The 19,414-nt window shown below is 39.5% G+C and overlaps 2 protein-coding genes across 2 annotated transcripts in view; both read left to right on the top strand.

The window, feature by feature from the left end:
* Positions 1-553: 553 nt before the first annotated feature.
* Positions 554-7,076, top strand: fbxo22 (F-box protein 22). Its single transcript, XM_085353090.1, has 7 exons — positions 554-730; positions 995-1,127; positions 2,125-2,212; positions 4,128-4,220; positions 5,284-5,436; positions 5,524-5,689; positions 6,068-7,076. The coding sequence occupies exons 1-7, from the start codon at positions 600-602 to the stop codon at positions 6,459-6,461; spliced, it is 1,158 nt and encodes a 385-aa protein (XP_085209216.1). The 5' UTR covers positions 554-599; the 3' UTR covers positions 6,462-7,076.
* Positions 7,077-9,067: 1,991 nt separating this feature from the next.
* The window catches only part of LOC146639507 (transmembrane protein 266-like), a 50,461-nt gene continuing 40,114 nt past the window's right edge, over positions 9,068-19,414 (top strand). The window contains exon 1 of the mRNA XM_085351178.1: positions 9,068-9,303. Within this exon, the coding sequence (XP_085207304.1) occupies positions 9,068-9,303 (236 nt within the window). The remainder of the gene's footprint in view (positions 9,304-19,414) is intronic.

Raw genomic sequence — 19,414 nt, 5'->3', positions numbered from 1 at the left:
AGTCAAGGTCTTGGAGTGATGAATCCTCAGAACCTGGACTTGAACATTATTGAAGAAGTGTGGGATCATCAAGAAACCTGGAGAACTCTGAAAACCACTTCAAGAAAGTTTACATACAAGAGTTCAGGCTGTTTCTCATTTTCCTAGCAAAATTTAAAGAAATAAAGGGTTACTCAAGAAATTTGCATAGTAGTGTTAAAAAAAAAAAGTTTTCTTGATGCCATCTCAACATGCAAAGGCAAACACAAGATTAAACTTTTCTAGCTTGGGGGGAAAAAGGCAACTGGACCTCCCTAAACTTGTTGTTACAGCTCTCATCCAAAGGCATATGGGTCTAGAGATGAAAATGCCCGAATTGTACCTTTAATAAAAATAAATTAAATCATCTTTATCATCCAATTATTTAAGGTTTGATTATGTGTTGGATCAAAGTGAAAGATTTTCACATGCCTGTAGGGGTGCCTTAACTGCTATAGTTCCTCCTCGCCGCAGGGAGGCGCCAATAAACAGGCTATCCCTCTACAGCGGTGGGAGTGCAGGGGTCGAAGTTCGTAGTTGGAGTCTGTGTTGTGAGTCTCACGACTACTACAGAGCGAAACATGAGCGAGAACTCAGATTTTGTTGATTTTTTTCCGGATTCTAAGGCAGAGTACGTACTCAGCAATGTTGCGGAAGTGGTTGAGAGGATTCTTACGTTCATACCAACCAAATCGCTTCTCCAGCTCGCGAGGTAGGTGGTTGATCTTTGTACGCATCACTGTGAGCTAACGCTAATGGCCGCCGATAGAAGTGAAACTCCGACGCAAAAACTTACGGAAGAGCTAAAGCAGCAGCTAGCCTAGCGGTTGTTATTGTCTGTTGGACTCTAATCAAGGGCTTGCTTTCAGCTACTCTGCCTGGATATAAAGACGAGCTGAGTCTTTCTTTCTTTTTTTTAACTAAGCGATTGTACCTGGTCAGCAAGTGAGACAGAGTTTATCTTTTACCGTTTCAGTGTGTGCAGACTCTGGAGAAACTGTGCTCGCAGAGTGCTTAGGACTCAGCAACAGCTGACCTGGGTGTCGGCCTCTGGACATCCCAGCACGGAGTCCCATGCCCTCAATAGCATCTTAGCCGAAGAAGTGGAGGTAAACTTTAAAACTCTCATAGAATGGTATTTAAATAATTAGTGACACTAAATGAAAACGTTAAAGATAAATGTGAGTAGACAGCTCTTGGTTAATAGTTTTAAAACAGCATACCAGTACCCTATATGCTACCCACTCCTTGAGTAAGCTATCCATCGCGCAAAAAATTTGTTCAGCTTTATTTCAAACACTTCCCGAGAGTTCACCATGGGCCTCACACTTGTATAAAGGCCGTACATTAACATCTGTATCAAACTGACCCCACCCCCTCCTTTCTTGTCACATTGGTGCGAGCTAGATCTCCTGCTATAAGCAGGCACCAACCTGCTGTCCTCCCTGGAACACCCTGCTGTCTTCAAGCAAAAAGGTGTTGCATCAAGCCAGGAACCTTCCTTATTATGCATACCTCAGAGAATTTCTCTGTAACGTCCAGAGGTGTCTCAGGGAGAACATTTGCTCCAAACAATCTGAACTGTGGTCACCTTACCTGATAGATTTGGCTACTTACAACTTCATCCTCAACCCCAACATAGAATTTAAGTTATAGGGTTGCATTTTTGACACAATGGAGAAAATCCAAAGAGCATCACAAATGCGCACGTGCAAGCAGTATTAAAGATTTCAAGTTGAAGTGGAGAATCTCAAAAGATATGTAGCCTTTATGCTACTAAGATTGCTATGATATGAACTTTGTGTTATACATATCCTCCTGAGACCCAGCCTATTCACTTATGTTCTCTGTAATGGAGGGTTGTTTTTGGTCTATATCTTTTGACTTATTTGAACTACCCTACTATGTCCTGATGTACTGAATAGAGGACATCGTGGCCTTTCCAATGATATCTCATGTGCTTGTGTAACCTCTTTTAGCTCCAAAGAGGCAGGATATCACACAAAAAAAAGTTAAGCTAAAAGAGACTTTATTGTTTGGTTCTCAGGAGGGTATGATCAGGAACTGTTTTTTTTTCTAAAAACTCTAATTCAAATAATTTTACAGAAAGTATACCTGCTGCCTAAAACAGTTCTGGTAATGGCAGACTCTGAGATCCTCAATGGAGGAGCCTTTTGCTACAAACAGAACAAAGGTTGGTACAAAATATATTTCTTTTGTAAACTGTATACTTCCCTTAAGGCACAACTCTCTCATACATTATTATTGACTTAACTGCAAGGTGCAAATGCATAATCCTCTAGGAAAGCAGAAGTGTCTTTACAACATATTCTATAAATAAGTACTTCTAATAAGAGCTTATTTTAGTGTCATTTTGTAACAGTAAGTCTGTTTGTATAAACATTTGCAGGCTAGTGTTTGTTTGGTATCTTTAATTACCTGCCATACTTCCTTGAAATGATATTTGAGGTGCACCTATTCTATCCATATAGACAACGTTGCACATGTTTTTTAGAAGCGTTTGTTTGAAGAGAGCATACAGAGAACATTGTTATTTGAATTCTAGAAAACTTTAAAACTGTTGCACCCTGAACAGTTTTTGAAAGGTGAAAAACCTGCCCAGTTTCTCAAATGAAGCTGTTCAAAGCATCTTAGATAACTTAATTACAGTTCTTTTATGGATTTAGGTCCACTATCTTCTGTCTCCTCTCCCATTAGTCACACAGGCCTAGAGATCGCTTGATGCCAATGGCAACCTTTCCCGTCCATAGGGAAAAACTGTGTATTCCACAACAGGTTGGCGTGTGATTGCTTGCACTCACTGGGTGAAATTGCACCACAAACCTTGTTGTGATTGCCCTAGTTTGCATGGAAGTTGTGCATTACCCCTGAAACCAATGAAAATGGTGACTTTAACAGAGAAAAGCATTTCTTTTTATGGTTTGTGTTACAGTTTCACTACTGCCTGGTAAGTATTTTGGAAATTCTGACAGACAAGTCTTCGTCTTCTATGCAAACTACTACTACTGCGACTACAGTAACCTGCTAGTCACCAGAACAATTACAACAAGGTTTTTGGAGCAGAGCTGTTAACTTCTTTGTGGCCAATTTTATGATAGCGAGTGTCAAGAACTTTCAGCAACCATTCACCAACTAGTTGTGGAATACATTATTTCACTGGTGACTGCTGGTTATCAGGAGGGGGTCACTGACTGACTGGTCTCTGGGCCGCCATGAACAAGGCTTTAAAGACTTGATTTGTTTTTTTTGTTTTTTTAGCGACTGCTAGCAGTCTCCCATAACTACTTGCAACTGGTTGGGGAATACACATTTTTCATTAGCAGGTGGTGGTCACTAGGGGAAAAATGTGTGCTGTGTGACTGGATCTTAGAAAAAACTATTTTGATGCTTACTTATCTTTGTTAACCAAGGCTTTTTTCCTCAGGCTCCGTGCACACTCCTGTAAATGATAGTATATGATGTGTCACTTATATGGCATCCGTAGTGTTTTCGTATTGTTTATTATTTAGTCAAATCAAAAATTCATTTTATGATGGGATATTCTAAATAATATTAATAGACTAGTCAGTTTATAATCTGTGTACTATTAAGGAGCAATTTCAGCGGTGTCAAACAAACTGGACACAAGTCAGGACTTGTTTACGATGAAGTACAAAAAATAAAAAGCCATATCAAAAACAATTTAAAGCATAATAGAATAAAACATAAACCAGCGAGTCAAAATCTTATCTGTATAAATAAAAAATGTCTTCAGTTGCTTTTAAAAGAATAAGTAAAGTCTGTACAGTGTAAATATAGTGAAAGAAAATTCCAAAACCAAAACCCAGATCCCCAAAAGTTTTGAACAACAAGGTGGGCAAAGAGCCCTGCAGCAGAGCAGTTGGGGACATGGAGACTCTTAGTCCACTTTGTTGCTATGGCTAATGCTTTGTCATTCAGACTGTATGTTTGGAATCGTCATGCTATAAAACAAAATGGACATATATCACATGCTGCCCTAATGGTATTAATCACAACGTAAAGTGTTTCCACAGTAGTACACTTGTGTGGCCTTTCTTCTCATTAACATGTTTTTTTCCCCACTGAAGCAAAAAAGAGTCGCAACAGTCTCGACGCAGAACTGAACGAGCTCTTCCCCAGAGGCTGTGATGTCATGGGCGTTGCTACACCAGGAATAGTCTGTAAGTGTTCCTTATTTCTGTCTCTCATATTTCTTCATTTATGAGGAAGAAAATAAAATTTCCCCCTCAAACCAAAATAAATCATGTGATTTGATATAAAACACTATTATTTTTAATGAGTTTCAAAGCTATCATGATACAAATGTGGCTTTTGGTTAATATACTACCATGCTCTAAATATGAAAGCTAACCACTTTTCAAGCATATTCAAGGAGAATACTTCATATATCAGCAGGGAGGACTCGCATTAATCCCCACCACTGCTGCCTAGTTAGAAAGTACCACTGGTGGCTTGCATCTCTGTGCCTCTCTCGCTGATAGATTGCCTAGTCTGCCTGATGCTGTGCTCCCCATTTCTCTATATAATCACAGCCCTCTGCAGAAGTGACACTCCATCAGCCATGTTCTCTTTCCTCAAGATGATGGCTTATCAGGCTCCCATCGTCTATCAGGTTTAATGGAAGCCTCAGCCGTTTGTGATAACACTCGCATTTTGTGATATAGTAGCCTAAGGTCACCACAGGGTCAACACGCCCAGCTAATTCAACTAAATTAGATCTTTAATCAGATAAGGCTGAGAGTTTGTGTAGTAACACTTAAACATTGGTTCTATGTTTAAAACTGTTCTCACCCCTGTAGCACACACCCAGTTCAGTGCTGAATCCACTACCAGCTGCAGTTCCTCTCATAGCCACTAGATGGTGACTCTTTGAAACTTTAGATACATTTGGTGAACTTCTCACTTCAAATGAAAAATGAAAGAGAATTTCCTTGAGGTGGCTTTAGTTAATTTCTTCTTTGGTTCTATTGATGGTAATATCAATTGTCAAAAACTGTAAATCTTTAAGGGTTGTTTCCTTCATTAGTAGGTCACCACTGGTTTCCTCTTGTGTCATACCTCTGCTCAATATTTTTTTTCTTTTTTAAACATTTGAGTTTTCAGTACATCTATAACTAAGTATAAGGATAAACAATGCTGCTGATGCTGGTTAACAAATAATCCATTAAAACATGCATAAAAACGTATACTTTTATGGTGCTTCATGATTGGCTCTCTGTACAGTGACACCCAGCGGCTCTTGCAGCAACCCTCCCCAGGAGTACCAAGATGGGGGAGCTGGCTTTGCAATCATGCTTCCAGCTATTGAGGGTGTCCAGATCCAGCCTTTTCACTTTTGTAAGAGAACCATCTCCCCGACAGCCCTTAAAGAAGCAGGTAAGCATCGACTACCTGCTTGTTAGTTATTCAATAATATAAACTTCAATAAAATCTTTAATGTTTTGTTTTGTTATTTCTTTCCAGGACTAGTTGACAACCCAGAGCTACGTGTGATACTGATTTTCTTCTATGAGGCATATAAACCAGGAGGCGCACGCTTCCTTAACCAGATACTAGAGCCGCTTTCGAAGACCAAAGCTCTGATTGCTGGAGGCCTGGTAGAGAATGCCTTCGCTCCTTCCAGATACTGGTGAGTTAATTTCCCGAGTGTAAACTAGATATTTTATGGGGTAAATGTAGTAGTGGATTTCCTGCAAATATTTTTGGTCTGATCCTGTGGTAGTTTATCAAATGGTATTTCAGTCTGTATATGGAAAAATACAAGAGTATAATTGACTGCCCCCACTCAGAGACAACAATCACGATCTACTGCTACAGGGTAAATATTAGCTGTTCAAAACAGAAGTTTGACATCTAAATTTCTCCATTGGGTATCTCCTTTATCTCACTACCAATAGGATGTAATTGATTTTGATAATTAACTGGTAGTGTCTGAGGTAAATTATGAATAGCCTTTTCAGTATGCACTCTACAATACTCACACATTCCATGATCTCTCACTCTGTAGCTGTAGCCAGGGTTCATATGGTGTGATAGGCCTGGCCCTGAGTGGGCCTAAAGTTCAGGGGGCGTCTGTGCTGTTGGAGGAAGACGTCATCAGCGCAAAAGCGGCTGAAGCCACAATCCGACGACTAAAGGCAGCCAAAATTCCAGAGAAAAACACCCTGGGATTTATGTTTGCCTGCGTGGGGAGAGGGCAGAACTACTACAACAACCAGAGCAATGTCGAGGCAGATGCTTTCCGCAAGGTGTTCCCCAACACCCCGCTCTTTGGGCTGTTTGGAAACGGCGAGATTGGCTGCGACCGAATCATAAAAGATGACTACACACTGTGTGACACTGACACGGACAACCTGCAGCACGAGTACACTACTGTCATGACCCTGGTCCATCTAGGCTGAATGTCCTGCAGCAGCGGTCAACACACAGGATGAAAGATGACACGTCATGCTTTTGTTTGTAACAGCAGTCGAGAGCAACAAACATTGTGTACAGAGTAACGGTACAGCATAGAAGAATATCGCTGTCACTATTTCTACTCATAAAGACGAACAGTAATCTTTTTAACCCTCAGTGTAATGGCAGCATGTGGCATAGTATCCCTTGGAGACTGTGTGGAAACCCAGGCTTTATATTAAAACCAGTGCATTCATACAGTTCAGACATAACAATACAAACTCGGAAGAATGTGATATAGCACATATAATAAAATGCAAGAAAAAGGGCCCCTATTATGCTCACTTAGGAACTGCAATGTTTACTTTGTATCTGAAGGAATTAGCTCACATGCACTATGAAGTGCTGCAGAACTGTTTCTTACCTCATATCTTTAATAGTTTGTTAGGAAAATCCCAGATGGTCCTGATTGGTCAGATGGCACTATGAACGTGAGGGCGTGCTTAGTACACACAGAGCAACATAAAATATTAGCCACATTATGAAGAGGTTCTGACATTCTTTGTGAATGATCATTTTATATGTAAATAACTGAAATCACAACACATCTGTTTTCTGTAACTTGCTTATGTAAATGCTTTTTTTTTTTTCTTTTTCTTTTTTTTTTTTAAATTGCTGCTATAGCATCAGTATTTTAGCAGTGCAGTACGACTAGCTGAAAATTACTTTGAGAATTCCTACTTTACTTGATGGGCTCTGTTTGCATCACACTTTCATATTCACTTTTGTTATATGGCAGCACAACCAGAAAAAATATGGAAAGGATTTAATCTTATTGGGATTTGTAGTCATCATTGGATCATTTGGTGCACTTTGCTCATGGTTAGCTTAGCTGGGTCAGACAGCCAGGCTGGTACTGTGTCACTGTGCTCCATAGTGATAGATAAGTCACTGAAGAAAGCCTGGCCTGCAAAGGAGAAGTTTCAGGAAGTTCAGTAGGAGTGTTTTCTATGGGAACGTGTAACTCCCGGTAACTTTGAAAACCATTATATACATAAAAAGACAAACAAACAAAAAAACTTGGGGTATAATTGGGGCACTTTAATATTCATGATTCTGCAAATGCACTTTTAATTCATGTGATGACTCTGGGCCTTCCTCAAAACATCCAGCCAAGGTTTTACACATCTGTCTTACCAATGGATAATGTACACGCCACTGTAGCCTACAAGTTCATACTGATAGGATTCACAATTATTGAATTGGGTCCAGAAAATACAGTTTGTCTCCCCCCCACCCACCCACGCTAAGTTACATCTGCCACTACCTGCTCCCAACTGTTGGGCTTAAAGTCACATCAGCTAACTAAGCTCCTAGAGAATGGGACCAAATAGCTGCCCTGTTGGGTGTGCAAGTGACACCTACTTACTTTTAGTATTGGCTCTCCTGCACTTTCTGACTTTATAAAGCAGGTGTTGATGGTTGGAAATAATTGAAGAAATGTGAAAAGCTGTCAGAATTGTACAATACTTTAGGACGCTGTAATGTTATACACATCTTGGCTTTTTCCTCAGATGGCCCTGTCTTTTAATACATTCTCTGGTTGCTTTGAAAAAAAAAAAAACTGAGATAAAGGTGCAATTTCCAAGTTATACTGTGTTTGTCAGGTAGTTGTATGTTGAAAAATGGCTTACGTTTTCTGTAAAAACTGCAATGATTGTAGCAAAAAGTGGATGTTTTCAAGAAATGTACATTATTTTTTACTTTTTGAAAGACTATTTGCAGCTTAGTTGATGTGTTTCTCTTTTTGTTCATTTTTCCCCATCTTTAATCGTTTTTGGAGAAGAAATTAAACTGAATCTAAATGGCTTAATGAACAAACTTGTTTTGGTGTTGAAGTTCTTTTCTAAATGTGCCAAATCATATCTCTTTTGCTCATCTCAATAAATTACACCCAAAAACAATATAAATAGATATCTGTTATCTTGTTTTCTTAAACCCACTATTTTTGAACGCACTGTGAATCTTTGAAAGACAGCCTTTGAGCCCACTGGGTGCTAAGCATCCGTCTTCGGTTGTAACTACAGGCTAACTACAGTTAATTTAGATCACCGGTTTTCGTTTTTTGCGCACACCCTGAAATTGCACCTCAGCCTATAACATCTCCAGCAGCCCACGTCCAGGCGTGTTTAAATAAAGGAAGAGACGCTTCAGTCTGATTGATGTGCGCTTTAACCATCGACTGGCTAATCCCGATGAATGACAAACGGTTAAGCCAATTGCTGTAAAGGCAATTTATATTCCCATAGTATCTTTATTTTGGGAAACCATAAAAAACGCTCATGACACGGAGAGGGACGACCAACCAGGCGTAAAGCTAATAAAATCATCTGTGGCGATAATCCGCTCTCAAATTGGCCTCATTCGGGAATTGAGAAAAATTACTCTCAGGCTTTCTTTTTCTCTCACACATACATACATACACACGCACGCGCGCGCACACACACATCCACCCCACGGCCAACATTTTTAGACTGCTATGTCGTGACCGGAGCGATGCAAATGTCACACGATTCGCTGGCTACTGTCAGTCTACGGAACAAAAGCGTCAATGTTTTGGTGGCCTTTGGATGAAATTCGCTTCGCGTTGCCCGGCTGCAGCTGTGGAAGGGGGTCGTTAGAGACCCGAGGCTTCATCGGGGCTCGCTTCAGCACCTGGACAGCTCCCCTCGCAGGGTTCCCCGCTGCGCTCGCCGGGGAAACCCTCGGCTGGGGAGCGGAACCTGGATCTGGATCTGGATCAAGCCTCATCAATCTCAGCGAGGAGGAGGCTGCACTTAAAGGGCCGTTATTTCACCGCTCTGATAACAATTACAGCTAATATGATCTTGCCGAGTGACGATGCTTCTTGCATTTGAGCTTCAGCCCCTCTTTGGTTTTGCACTGAAATCCGAGCAGCGGAAGCAGCAGCAGCAGCAACGGCGGCGGTGGTGGTGCTCGTCCAATGCAAAAGTGCTAAGGATAGCTGCAGCCTACACACCGTGCGAGCCTGCTGCTGCTTCACTTACATTGATCACCGCCGAGAGAGACATTTCTATCAGCAAGGGGGCAGCGGGAGGCACAATTACCCGTCAACAATGTAAATCTCACACAGGTAGGTCCTTCGTGCCACATAATTCATGTAAGTGCAGAGTGGATCTGTTAGTAGTTGCACACACAACTGTCATTTAGTTTCTCTCATGACAGCAAGTGAATCAGTGCAGGTTTATATCAGGTGCTATTATTACTCTGATGGAGCGTGGGAAGTCTGACATGCTTCCAACTCTGTTGGAGTGCTAAATATTTGAGAGAGAAGAGAAGATAAAAGCTTTATGACTGAGCAAAAGTTTACTTTTGCACAAGTTTTACTGTGTATTCTTTTGAGATTCTGCTAGTCTTTTTGTTTAAATAACCGCACAAAATGTAGACTTCAGATTATTAATATTTGTAAATATTATAATCTGATTGCCACTTTTGAAAACTTGCAGGGCTTGCACAACAGATATTTATCACTATGTTGTGAAGAAGCTTAATTTGGAAAGCCAGTTTGATACACTATCAAATGTCAGATCACTATAATAAAATGTGTTGGCCACGAGTTATGTGTTGGAAGCAAGCTGCCAAATTTCAAATTTTTCCAAGGCATTAAAGAAAGACGACAATTTAGAGTAAGTAAACGGTAAATAAATTAGTGCACTAAAATTGTGACAGTGTTAAAACTGGCATTATTAGAGTGTTTAACAGTGTGCGTGCACAATTTCGAAATTTGAGGTGTGGCTGATTTTACCTACATTTACACTTATATCCATAAGTTGTTAAAAAGGATACTTGTATACTTTATGTACTGTACTGTAATGAATGTATTCTTCTCAGGGTTCAGCATGAAAGCAGCATCTCTCAGGTGGGAAGTTGACCTGCAGCACTAAAACAGACAGAAGTGAGTGGAAACCTTTTGACAACCTCCACCACATCTCTATCTCCTCCATCACCCAGGATCATGGCTAATTCTGAGTAAGTACAGCGTACACACAATTTTGACCACTGATTGATTTTTTTAAAATTTTTTCCTCATTATCTGTTAAATTTGCAAACTGGTATACCAAAAAACTGAACTCCTACACATTTCCTGTCTTAGAAAAACCCCCAATCAAAGTGTCATTAAATGACAGAAAAATAATCACATAAACGCTACACTGTGTCAGCTGGACATAAGACTTTTTTTTAATCACTCTTCCTTTTTCTTCTTATTTTCCCAGTGTGCCCATTTTTTTTTTTTTTTTTAGATTTCCTCTTTTGCCATTTCCCGGTTTTCCATTTCTACAATAATGATCTTTATTCACTCAGACACTGCGCCCGTTGAGGTATCTCTGACCCTCCTCACTCTGAATGCACAGGCACATGCTGAAATGCAGATTCATGCAAACACACCTGCACAATGCTGACTGTAGAGCGTCTGTTCTACAACCTTAAACGCAGGTCACTATGTTAATATCTTCTGTGGAGCAACATCCGCTATATTCTTTATTGTGCCCCGTGACCATTACAAATGACCACAATTCTTTCAGCATACATCTCCACCCCCAGTTTTCTCCAAGCTTTCCCTTTTTAATCTTCCCTCTTCAACCTGTGTACTAAGAACAGCTGATGCATTACTGAGGGAACATGCTGTAGCCTGTGTGTATGTTTTGAATGTGTGAAGGCAAAGTAAGAGATATGGGAGAATGCTGAAAATCATTATTCTGTGTCACTTCATGATTCTGCTGGTAGTATGACTCTGTAATTTGTTTCATTGTAACCAACTGCATTTATTCTCTTGACCTAGATGAATAGCTCTAAAGCTTTGCTACATTTGCGCTTTTTTGAGAGAACCGGTTCTGCTGATGGTCCCATATGAAGCACAGCTCAGCAGCTCTCAGTAGCAGTGCTGTCTCATGTTGTGTTTAAGGTGAAACGCATCCTAAAACAGATGACTGTGGCCCACATTTGCACTCGAAACTAATGATTACGCAGTATGTTATAGGCAGAACGAAAAAAATTTAATATTTTTATTGCTCTTAACATCCAGCCACTTGTGCACTATTCACCACCTCATCTTGGTTTTTAAGGATGAGATGTCACCGGATTTATTTACATTTATGTTTCAGGCAAATTTGCAAGGCTGATTCTACATTAGCACATCTTTTCAGCTTCATAACAATTTGGTTTAAGTTAAAGCGAAATTTAAAGCAAGCAATAATTATAAAATACACAAATTCATATATAAAAAAGTAAACCCGATAAAAACCAAAAACTTACACCGAGAAAAGCACGGAGAAGGAGAGAGACAGCTCATGATCCAGAGCATACCACATCATCTGTCACATATGGTGGAGGCAATGTTATAGCATAGGCTTGTATGGCTGCCAGTGGATCAGGGTCACTATTGTTTACTGATGTTATGACTTAGGATAGAAGGAACAGGATGAATTCTGAAGTGTATAGGCTATACTCTCTGCTCAGATTCAGACAAATTAGGCTTGATTGGACTGATGGGATGCCACTTTGCAGTGCAGCTATATAATGACCCAAAGGATACTGCAAAAGCAACTCAAGGGTTTCTTAAGGCAAAGAAATTGGCTATTCTTTAATGGCAAAGTCAGTCACCTGATCTCAACCCAAGAAAGTAGCTTTTTCGTTATTAAATACAAAGCAGAGAGCAGAAAGACCCACAAACAAGCAGCAACTGAAGGTGGCTGCGTCATCCTAATGGAGGAGATCTGGTGGTGTCCATGTGTTCTTTCCTCAGGCGGTCATTAACTCTCTCTTAATCCGAGTGTAGAAACAATCCTAAATATTAAAATTATGTTAGTTTGTCTAACAAATATGTACATAAATGTACTAAAAGTTCCATAATTTCTAAAGACTTGCTGTATTTCGTTCTTACGCCCCTTGAATTGAAGCTAAAAGTGTAATCTAGTTACTTACTTTCCACCACAGCTTTATTTTTGCTGCAGTTCCATATTTTCTCACCTAACAATGCTCGAGGTTTGTAGCTTGACTGAAGCTTTAGAGAAAGATGTGCTCATGTTCACAGAGTCTCACTTTGTGGAAATAATTTATACAGTAAACTACATTTTAGTTTAGATTTTCCCTTTTGGAACTTTGAGGGTTCCTTGAAGCTCGACGGGACCATTCATCTTTCTCACCCCATTGCTGTTTACACTGATGTTAATGCAGTGCTAGTGGGAGGTTGGAGAGGCTGTACAGTTTTTCTTTTTTAGTTTGGAGGGTGGGAGTTTATATGCTCATCATATCTTTCTGGGCTATTGGAAGAAACACTGCCTTTGACCTTATAATCCCTTCATTCTACTATACTGATGTTATATGCACCTATGCACAATAACAAATCTGGGTCATGGAATCTCCATTCACATGGTGCATTAATTGTTCCTGTAAATATAGTTCACCCCTTGCAATTTAAATACAACACAATAAAAAGACACAAGTGTTTCTTCTGTTTTAGCTATACTTCATGTACAGGCGACACCTCAAATGCACTCCTATGATTTCTCTTACGTTTGGCAGTGGAGAAGAAACCACTGTTAAAATCAGCTTTACGAGTCTACAGAACTCCGTGTTTCCAGCCTTTAAAGCTTTCAAGACCAATTTTCCTTCAAGTGTCTGTAGAAATTAAAATAATCTATTATTGGATACTGACACAGTGTAAAAAGGTCCATGGACCTCTCCATTATGAGGGAGACATCTGCTGTCTTAGTCCTGCCCCACAAGGGTCTCTGTGTCTCCCGTGTCTTCTGCTGCTTGTATCTGTAAAGGTCAGATAAGAGACTGGTCACAGCAGGGCCAGAACAGTCCATTGTGCAGTCTTCCAATTCATCATAGGTTAATCTGCAATATTATTAATGAGCTAATGTGCCTGGCAGACTTCATTAATATCCACTGGCATGAAATTATGCAAGTTTTTCTGGAAGTTGAATTGGGTTTTCTAGGAAATTACCCAAGGCAGTTTGTAAATTCTGCAGAAGTGACAGGTACTACAAGCTCGACGTTTTGTTAAACACCAAGATTTGTTAGCAAAGTTGCTGCTTTGAAATGACTGGTGGCTGTTGGCATTGTTGTTTTGGAAAGGCTTGAATGATGCCAGAATCATAAATTCTGTCTTTCTTTTTCCTTATGCATATTACTTTGTCTGTGGGTCAACATTAAAAATCATCATTAGACTTTTGCTGTCTTGGAAGCAAAAGACTATATTGTGTTGTATTTAGTATGGAATATATTTTATGTAGACATATATATGGTTCAAGTATTGTGTCTTACTACAGGATATAACTTGTGAAATACTCTACAGCTGGCTGTTCCAGACTCATGTGAGATGATGAGTCTGTAACACTAATACACAATGATGCCCAGCTTCTCCAAAGTTCTCCACAGCAGCTGGTGAGAGCAGTGAACATCTGCTTTTTCTTCAGTGTTCTGGCCAAGTATGGGAGTATTTTAGATCCTCAGGCGTTGGCCTCAAACAACCCAGTCTAACATGTGTGTGTTGATCTTGTAGTCCACCGAGGCCATAAACTGAGTGGAGTGTGGTTCTGTATAAAATGCGCCTGGATGTTTATATATTTTCTCTACACCCCCAGACTGTGTATTTGCAAAGCTGCCACTGGGCCTTTGGAGGGGAGGTGATAGGCAGCGTAGCACCTGTGCTTGATGTAATGTTTGCGCTGAAATGATGGCTTACAGTTTTTATGTTTCATTTTACTGATAGATGCGTATGTTTACACTGTATATCAACACAGTAAAGCACAGCAATGTTGGACATATATTTCACAAATTCCCATTTTTACGGCAACATTTTTCTCCGTACTACATACTACCTGTGCACATGTCGAATCCAATAACACCACAACACTTTATCACTGCTAATGTAGTGGTGGTTTTTCAGAACAGAGTAGATTGTATTTCTTATAATTCAGAGTTTGTAGTTGGACTTTATGATTTATTGAAGTTGCAAAAAAGTAAATGCAATTATGAAGTGAGTTTAAAGTCAAATTGATTCTAAGTGTAGGCTTCCATACATTTTAAAGCTTTTTTTTTTTTGCAGAGAAACCCCAAAGTCCCTCAAGCCCAGAGGTGTCCCATCTTCTATAAATCGAATTGAGTCTATTTATCTGTTTATTTTTCAAAACTTTTATGGAAGGGAAGCTCTTGAGGAACGGGACAAAGATATTTCAACAAGAGCAATTTATCTACAGCTGCATTAGCGCTTCAGTTTATGCTTTGAGCTAAATGCTGACTTCTGTATGTTATTATATGCTCACAATGCTAACATGGCATCTTAGTTTGGTGTAATAAAATGCTAACATTTGCTAATGAGCAAACTGAGGCTCATGAGTGAGACGCTTTCACATGTTTGAGGAACAACACTCTTCGGTGCCGCCGGCCCACAGTTACTTAACATGACCTTATGTTTTGCTCAGTGAAATCCCTTGAGCAGCTTTTGTCACACAACGACCTTTCATACCTGGCCCACAACACCACAATCCACTATTTAATTTTATCTGCCACCCTCAGGGAGACCTTTTCCCCTGAATATCACTCCTTTCCTGTGGGTACTCTTCTGCAGTTTGCAGTCGTGTTAGTCTTTCCATGAAATAATTTCAGAATTTTGCAATTGCCCCTTTCTGTTAGATAAGAGCGTCATGGTTATCTGGAAAGGTCAGTATTTGTATTAAAGACAGCAGAATTTTTTTTATTTTTTGCACTTGGATAGAAACAGAGGTATATTTGCCTTTTAGGTTTTCGGGTTCATTGGATTTCATGTTAATACACTGAAGACATTACCATCTTTAATATTAAACAATTATAATAAAGCTGCAGCAAAGCGACATTTTACGCAAGGAGATAAATAAATTCTTTATGTAATATGTGTAATTATTAAAGCTGTTAAAGTCTATGATGTAAACTTAATTGGTCCACTTTTTCACTCTTCCAGTCCAGATAAATATAATAAAATGGGCATACACTATAATAGATGACATGCACAGGAAGGTTTTAAGTTTCACAAAGTGAAGCAGGAAAAACTAAGATGAAAAGATTTCTCAAAAAAAATCTTAAAATTCACGATAAAGCCCTTTCCCTTAGATAGGAAAATTGCTGAACATTGTGGAAATCCATAGCCTGGGTCAGCACCTTTTCCTGATATCTTGACTGCCAGCCAGGCAGAGCACCAGACACATGGGCTGCTAGGCTCTGGACAGCTTGTGTCTGTCATGAGTAGTTATGTGTATGGTCCTGATTGTTTGGGAAAACAGCCAAACCTGCTGCTGTACTGTGGATGAGAGGTGGTATGGATGAGATGTTGTTTGCAGGAAAAGAGTGGAGAAAACAACTATCAGACCTACACACTACGGTATCATATTGAACATATCCAGCCTCAAAGTAAAATATGCCTGCAGGATTTTGTCACTGAGGCATATAGATACATTTTTACAGTACAGCAGTATACTCCATCTCATGTGCTATAATGGAAGATAAACCCCCCCACAATGCATCTCATTGGGGTTTAGTGCAACACTGGTCACAGAGCAGTAACGATGATGTTGCATTACAAATGTTCTCCTTTAAAAAAAAGAAAACACCCAAAACCCAACGTGTAATCTCTGGTCTTCAGGCAAACATCTGCTAACTTCTCCCAGGTTTACAATTATGGATATGGATTATGGATGATTATAGATATTTGTGCTTTTTTTCCAACTTTTGGAAAACTTTGTTTACATAAAAAACTACTCTCCATTTTTGAAACTTAATGAATGTTCAGATTTTAACGCATCTGCTGCTTCACAGTTATTCCTTTAAGTTGTTCATTATTTTATGTCCCTACACGTGTACTGTACCTTGTCTTTAGCAAAGTCATGCCATGTTATGAACAGGGCAGAAAGAGCTATTGTCTGTTATTCATTTTTAATGATGTAATATCCATATATTTCACTCATATAAAACATATTGCATTATTGAACACGAGTCAACAAAATAACAGAATAACCTCTAGTCCATATATTCATAACTATAAAGAATAAATATCGTCAAAGTAATGCAAGGCCCTCTTGCCAAGGGAAATCATCCCTTCAAATTGGGATGAGGACAGCTGCTTTGAGACTAGACGGCAATAACACTTCTAGAAAGTGAAGCCTTTTAATAATGAAAAACCAAAGACACTGTTCTCAGAAACTCCCAGAAACTCTGGTCTTTATTTATTTATTTATTATTAAAGAAGGCTTCACCATTATTTATATCAGTATCAACATAAAAACTTGTCTGTGCATTATTCTGGTATCTATTAGCTCCTGGTTGTAACTTCTCATCAGTCAAACAAACTACTTCTGCTTGAACAGCTGCTTGGAAAATTCATCTGGTTGTGGTTTACTGACTTCCTGCCTACATCAAAAGAATTTGGCAAAAGTTTTTGTTCTTTCTTCTCTCCTCTAATTTGGTTTGATTAAATGAAAAAAAAAGGAGATTCAAAGATTCACTTATTCCTTAAGTAATTTATATTCAGGCCTTGTGGAAAAAACACATCATGATCTATTCCGAGTGACTGGTGTCTATTTCTGTCTTTCCCAGAACCTCAGTTTACACAGACAAAGCGTTTTGGGGTCACTGATCACATCCCCCATAAATAATCCTTGTAGAATACACCTCCTGACGAGAAATGTAACTCATTCAACTTCTGTGTGAGTGGTTGAGTTTCCAAACGTTCTCGTTACTCTCTTGTTACGTTTATGTGTCAAAAAACACTCCAGTTTGGTGCTTTTTTAATGTTACAGTTACATAATTTAAGAAGCAACAAACTGATAACAGCTTGGTGTAGCACTGTAATCCAGTTGGATTTGTACTGGCGATACAAATATAACCCTATTTAATATTATTTTTTATAAATCAGAAAGTGGGTTTGGGCATTACATCTGCATACCTTTCAGTATGTAGGAAATGTATATGTCTTCACCAAACCTTATAGCAAAGAGCTATTGTTTAAAACTACATTAAAGTAGTTCTCTAATAATTAGCTTTGGTGTATTATGCTAGCATTGATTAATGATGGTGTTGGTCTTATGCAGATATGCGGAAGGCCCTAAAGAATGCTGATAAGCTACTAACTCGACAGCCAGAGATTTATTACCAACTACCCATGTATGCTTATCCACGGGGAAACAAGTGGACAGATTTGTTCTTTTGCAGACTTATCAAGTTCATTTCTTGCAGTTCCTTCTTTCCCCCTACACATGAAATAGAACTTCAAATACAGGAAACTGATTGAAAAGTTGATTTAGAGCATGGTTTTCTAAGTTCTGGGTGCTGAATGGCAGTTTAGAGAGAGCTATTTTGGCCTGCTGCCCTCTCACAAGGGTTCGCCACAGCAGCCACAGCCTCATGTTAGATTTGGCAAATGTTTTATGCCAGATTTCTTTCTCTGATCGAACCCTAAAGTGATTTGTGGATCCTCCTGGAATCAAACCAAAGACCTTTCACTTGTTTGTCAAATATGTAAACCACTACACTACGGAGCCACTGAGTCACATAACACAGAGAGGCAGAAAAAAAATGCATCAGTCACTTTTAGTTAGTGTTTGTAATGTTCCTGTTTATACAATGGTGGTTTATGTTGGCAGGTGTAATTGTTGTGCTACATTGTGGTTTTTCAGCCTTTAGTTGAGTGGCTGTTTTTTTTCTGACTCCAGCTGTATTTGTGTATGTTGGCACTGTTGAGTCTGCAATGATGGCGTGAACAGAAGTGTTAATACTGAAGAGACATGATCCGTTGGCTTCATTCTGTGCTGTTATAATATGACATGACTGTTGAATGAATTAAATACACAGTGGTGGAGTCTTTCCTTGTCGTGCTTGCAGGCCACACAACATGTTACCAGAGACTGCCACTGAGAACCCAGGCTTAGAAAGATGCAAGAAAGTTTCAAGTTTTCTTCTGAAAAACTTTCATGTATTATCTGACTAAAAATACACTTAACAAAAGGAGCAGGACATTTGATTTAAGTTGTTAACTAAATTGACCCAGTTCACACCGCAAATCTTGAACTTCTTATTTTGAAATTTGCAACTGACAAAAACAGAGGTCAATGATATCCTAGCTTGCCACTATTAACAGTGGTAAATGGCCTGTATTTATATAGCGCTTTACTAGTCCCTAAGGACCCCAAAGCGCTTTACATATCCTGTCATCCACCCATTCACACACACATTCACACACTGGTGATGGCAAGCTACGTTGTAGCCACAGCCACCCTGGGCGCACTGACAGAGGCGAGGCTGCTGGACACTGGCGCCACCAGGCCCTCTGACCACCACCAGTAGGCAACGGGTGACGTGTCTTGCCCAAGGACACAACGACCGAGACTGTCCAAGCCGGGGCTCGAACCGGCAACCTTCCGATTACAAGGCGAACTCCCAACTCTTGAGCCACGATCGCCCCAAGCAGTGCTGCCAGTATGATTCAGTAGTAAAAAAATCTAGGTAGAAAAAAACAGACAATTAAAAAATATAAAACCATCCTCCTGCAGCTCTCCCCTCTCTGTTTTACACCCCTCCCACCAATAAATAAAAGAATAAAATAAGGATTTGTGTTCATGCACTGTTCTCTGCTTAACCACTCTACAACACCACTTATTATCTACTTTGTGGACTTTTTAAGTCTCTTGTACTACTTTGTAAAGTGTTTAAAAAGGAACTGTGAGTCTCTACAGTATGAAATCCGAGTCCAGGCCACACAACCATTATCAACAATTAATTTTTTTTGAGTGCCTCAGCCATGATGTAAATAGAGAGTAGGCGGAAATATTGCGTGACCATGACATACGATGGTTTATGTTTGTTAGTATCACATGCTTCTGCAGCAAAATTTTGAGAATTC

The sequence above is a fragment of the Diplotaxodon limnothrissa genome, linkage group LG1, assembly GCF_057381915.1.
Source record: "Diplotaxodon limnothrissa isolate DT_005_m linkage group LG1, D_limnothrissa_male_GT1.1, whole genome shotgun sequence".
NCBI classification, from domain to species: Eukaryota; Metazoa; Chordata; class Actinopteri; order Cichliformes; family Cichlidae; genus Diplotaxodon; species Diplotaxodon limnothrissa.
This window is presented reverse-complemented; position numbering and strand designations above follow the sequence as displayed.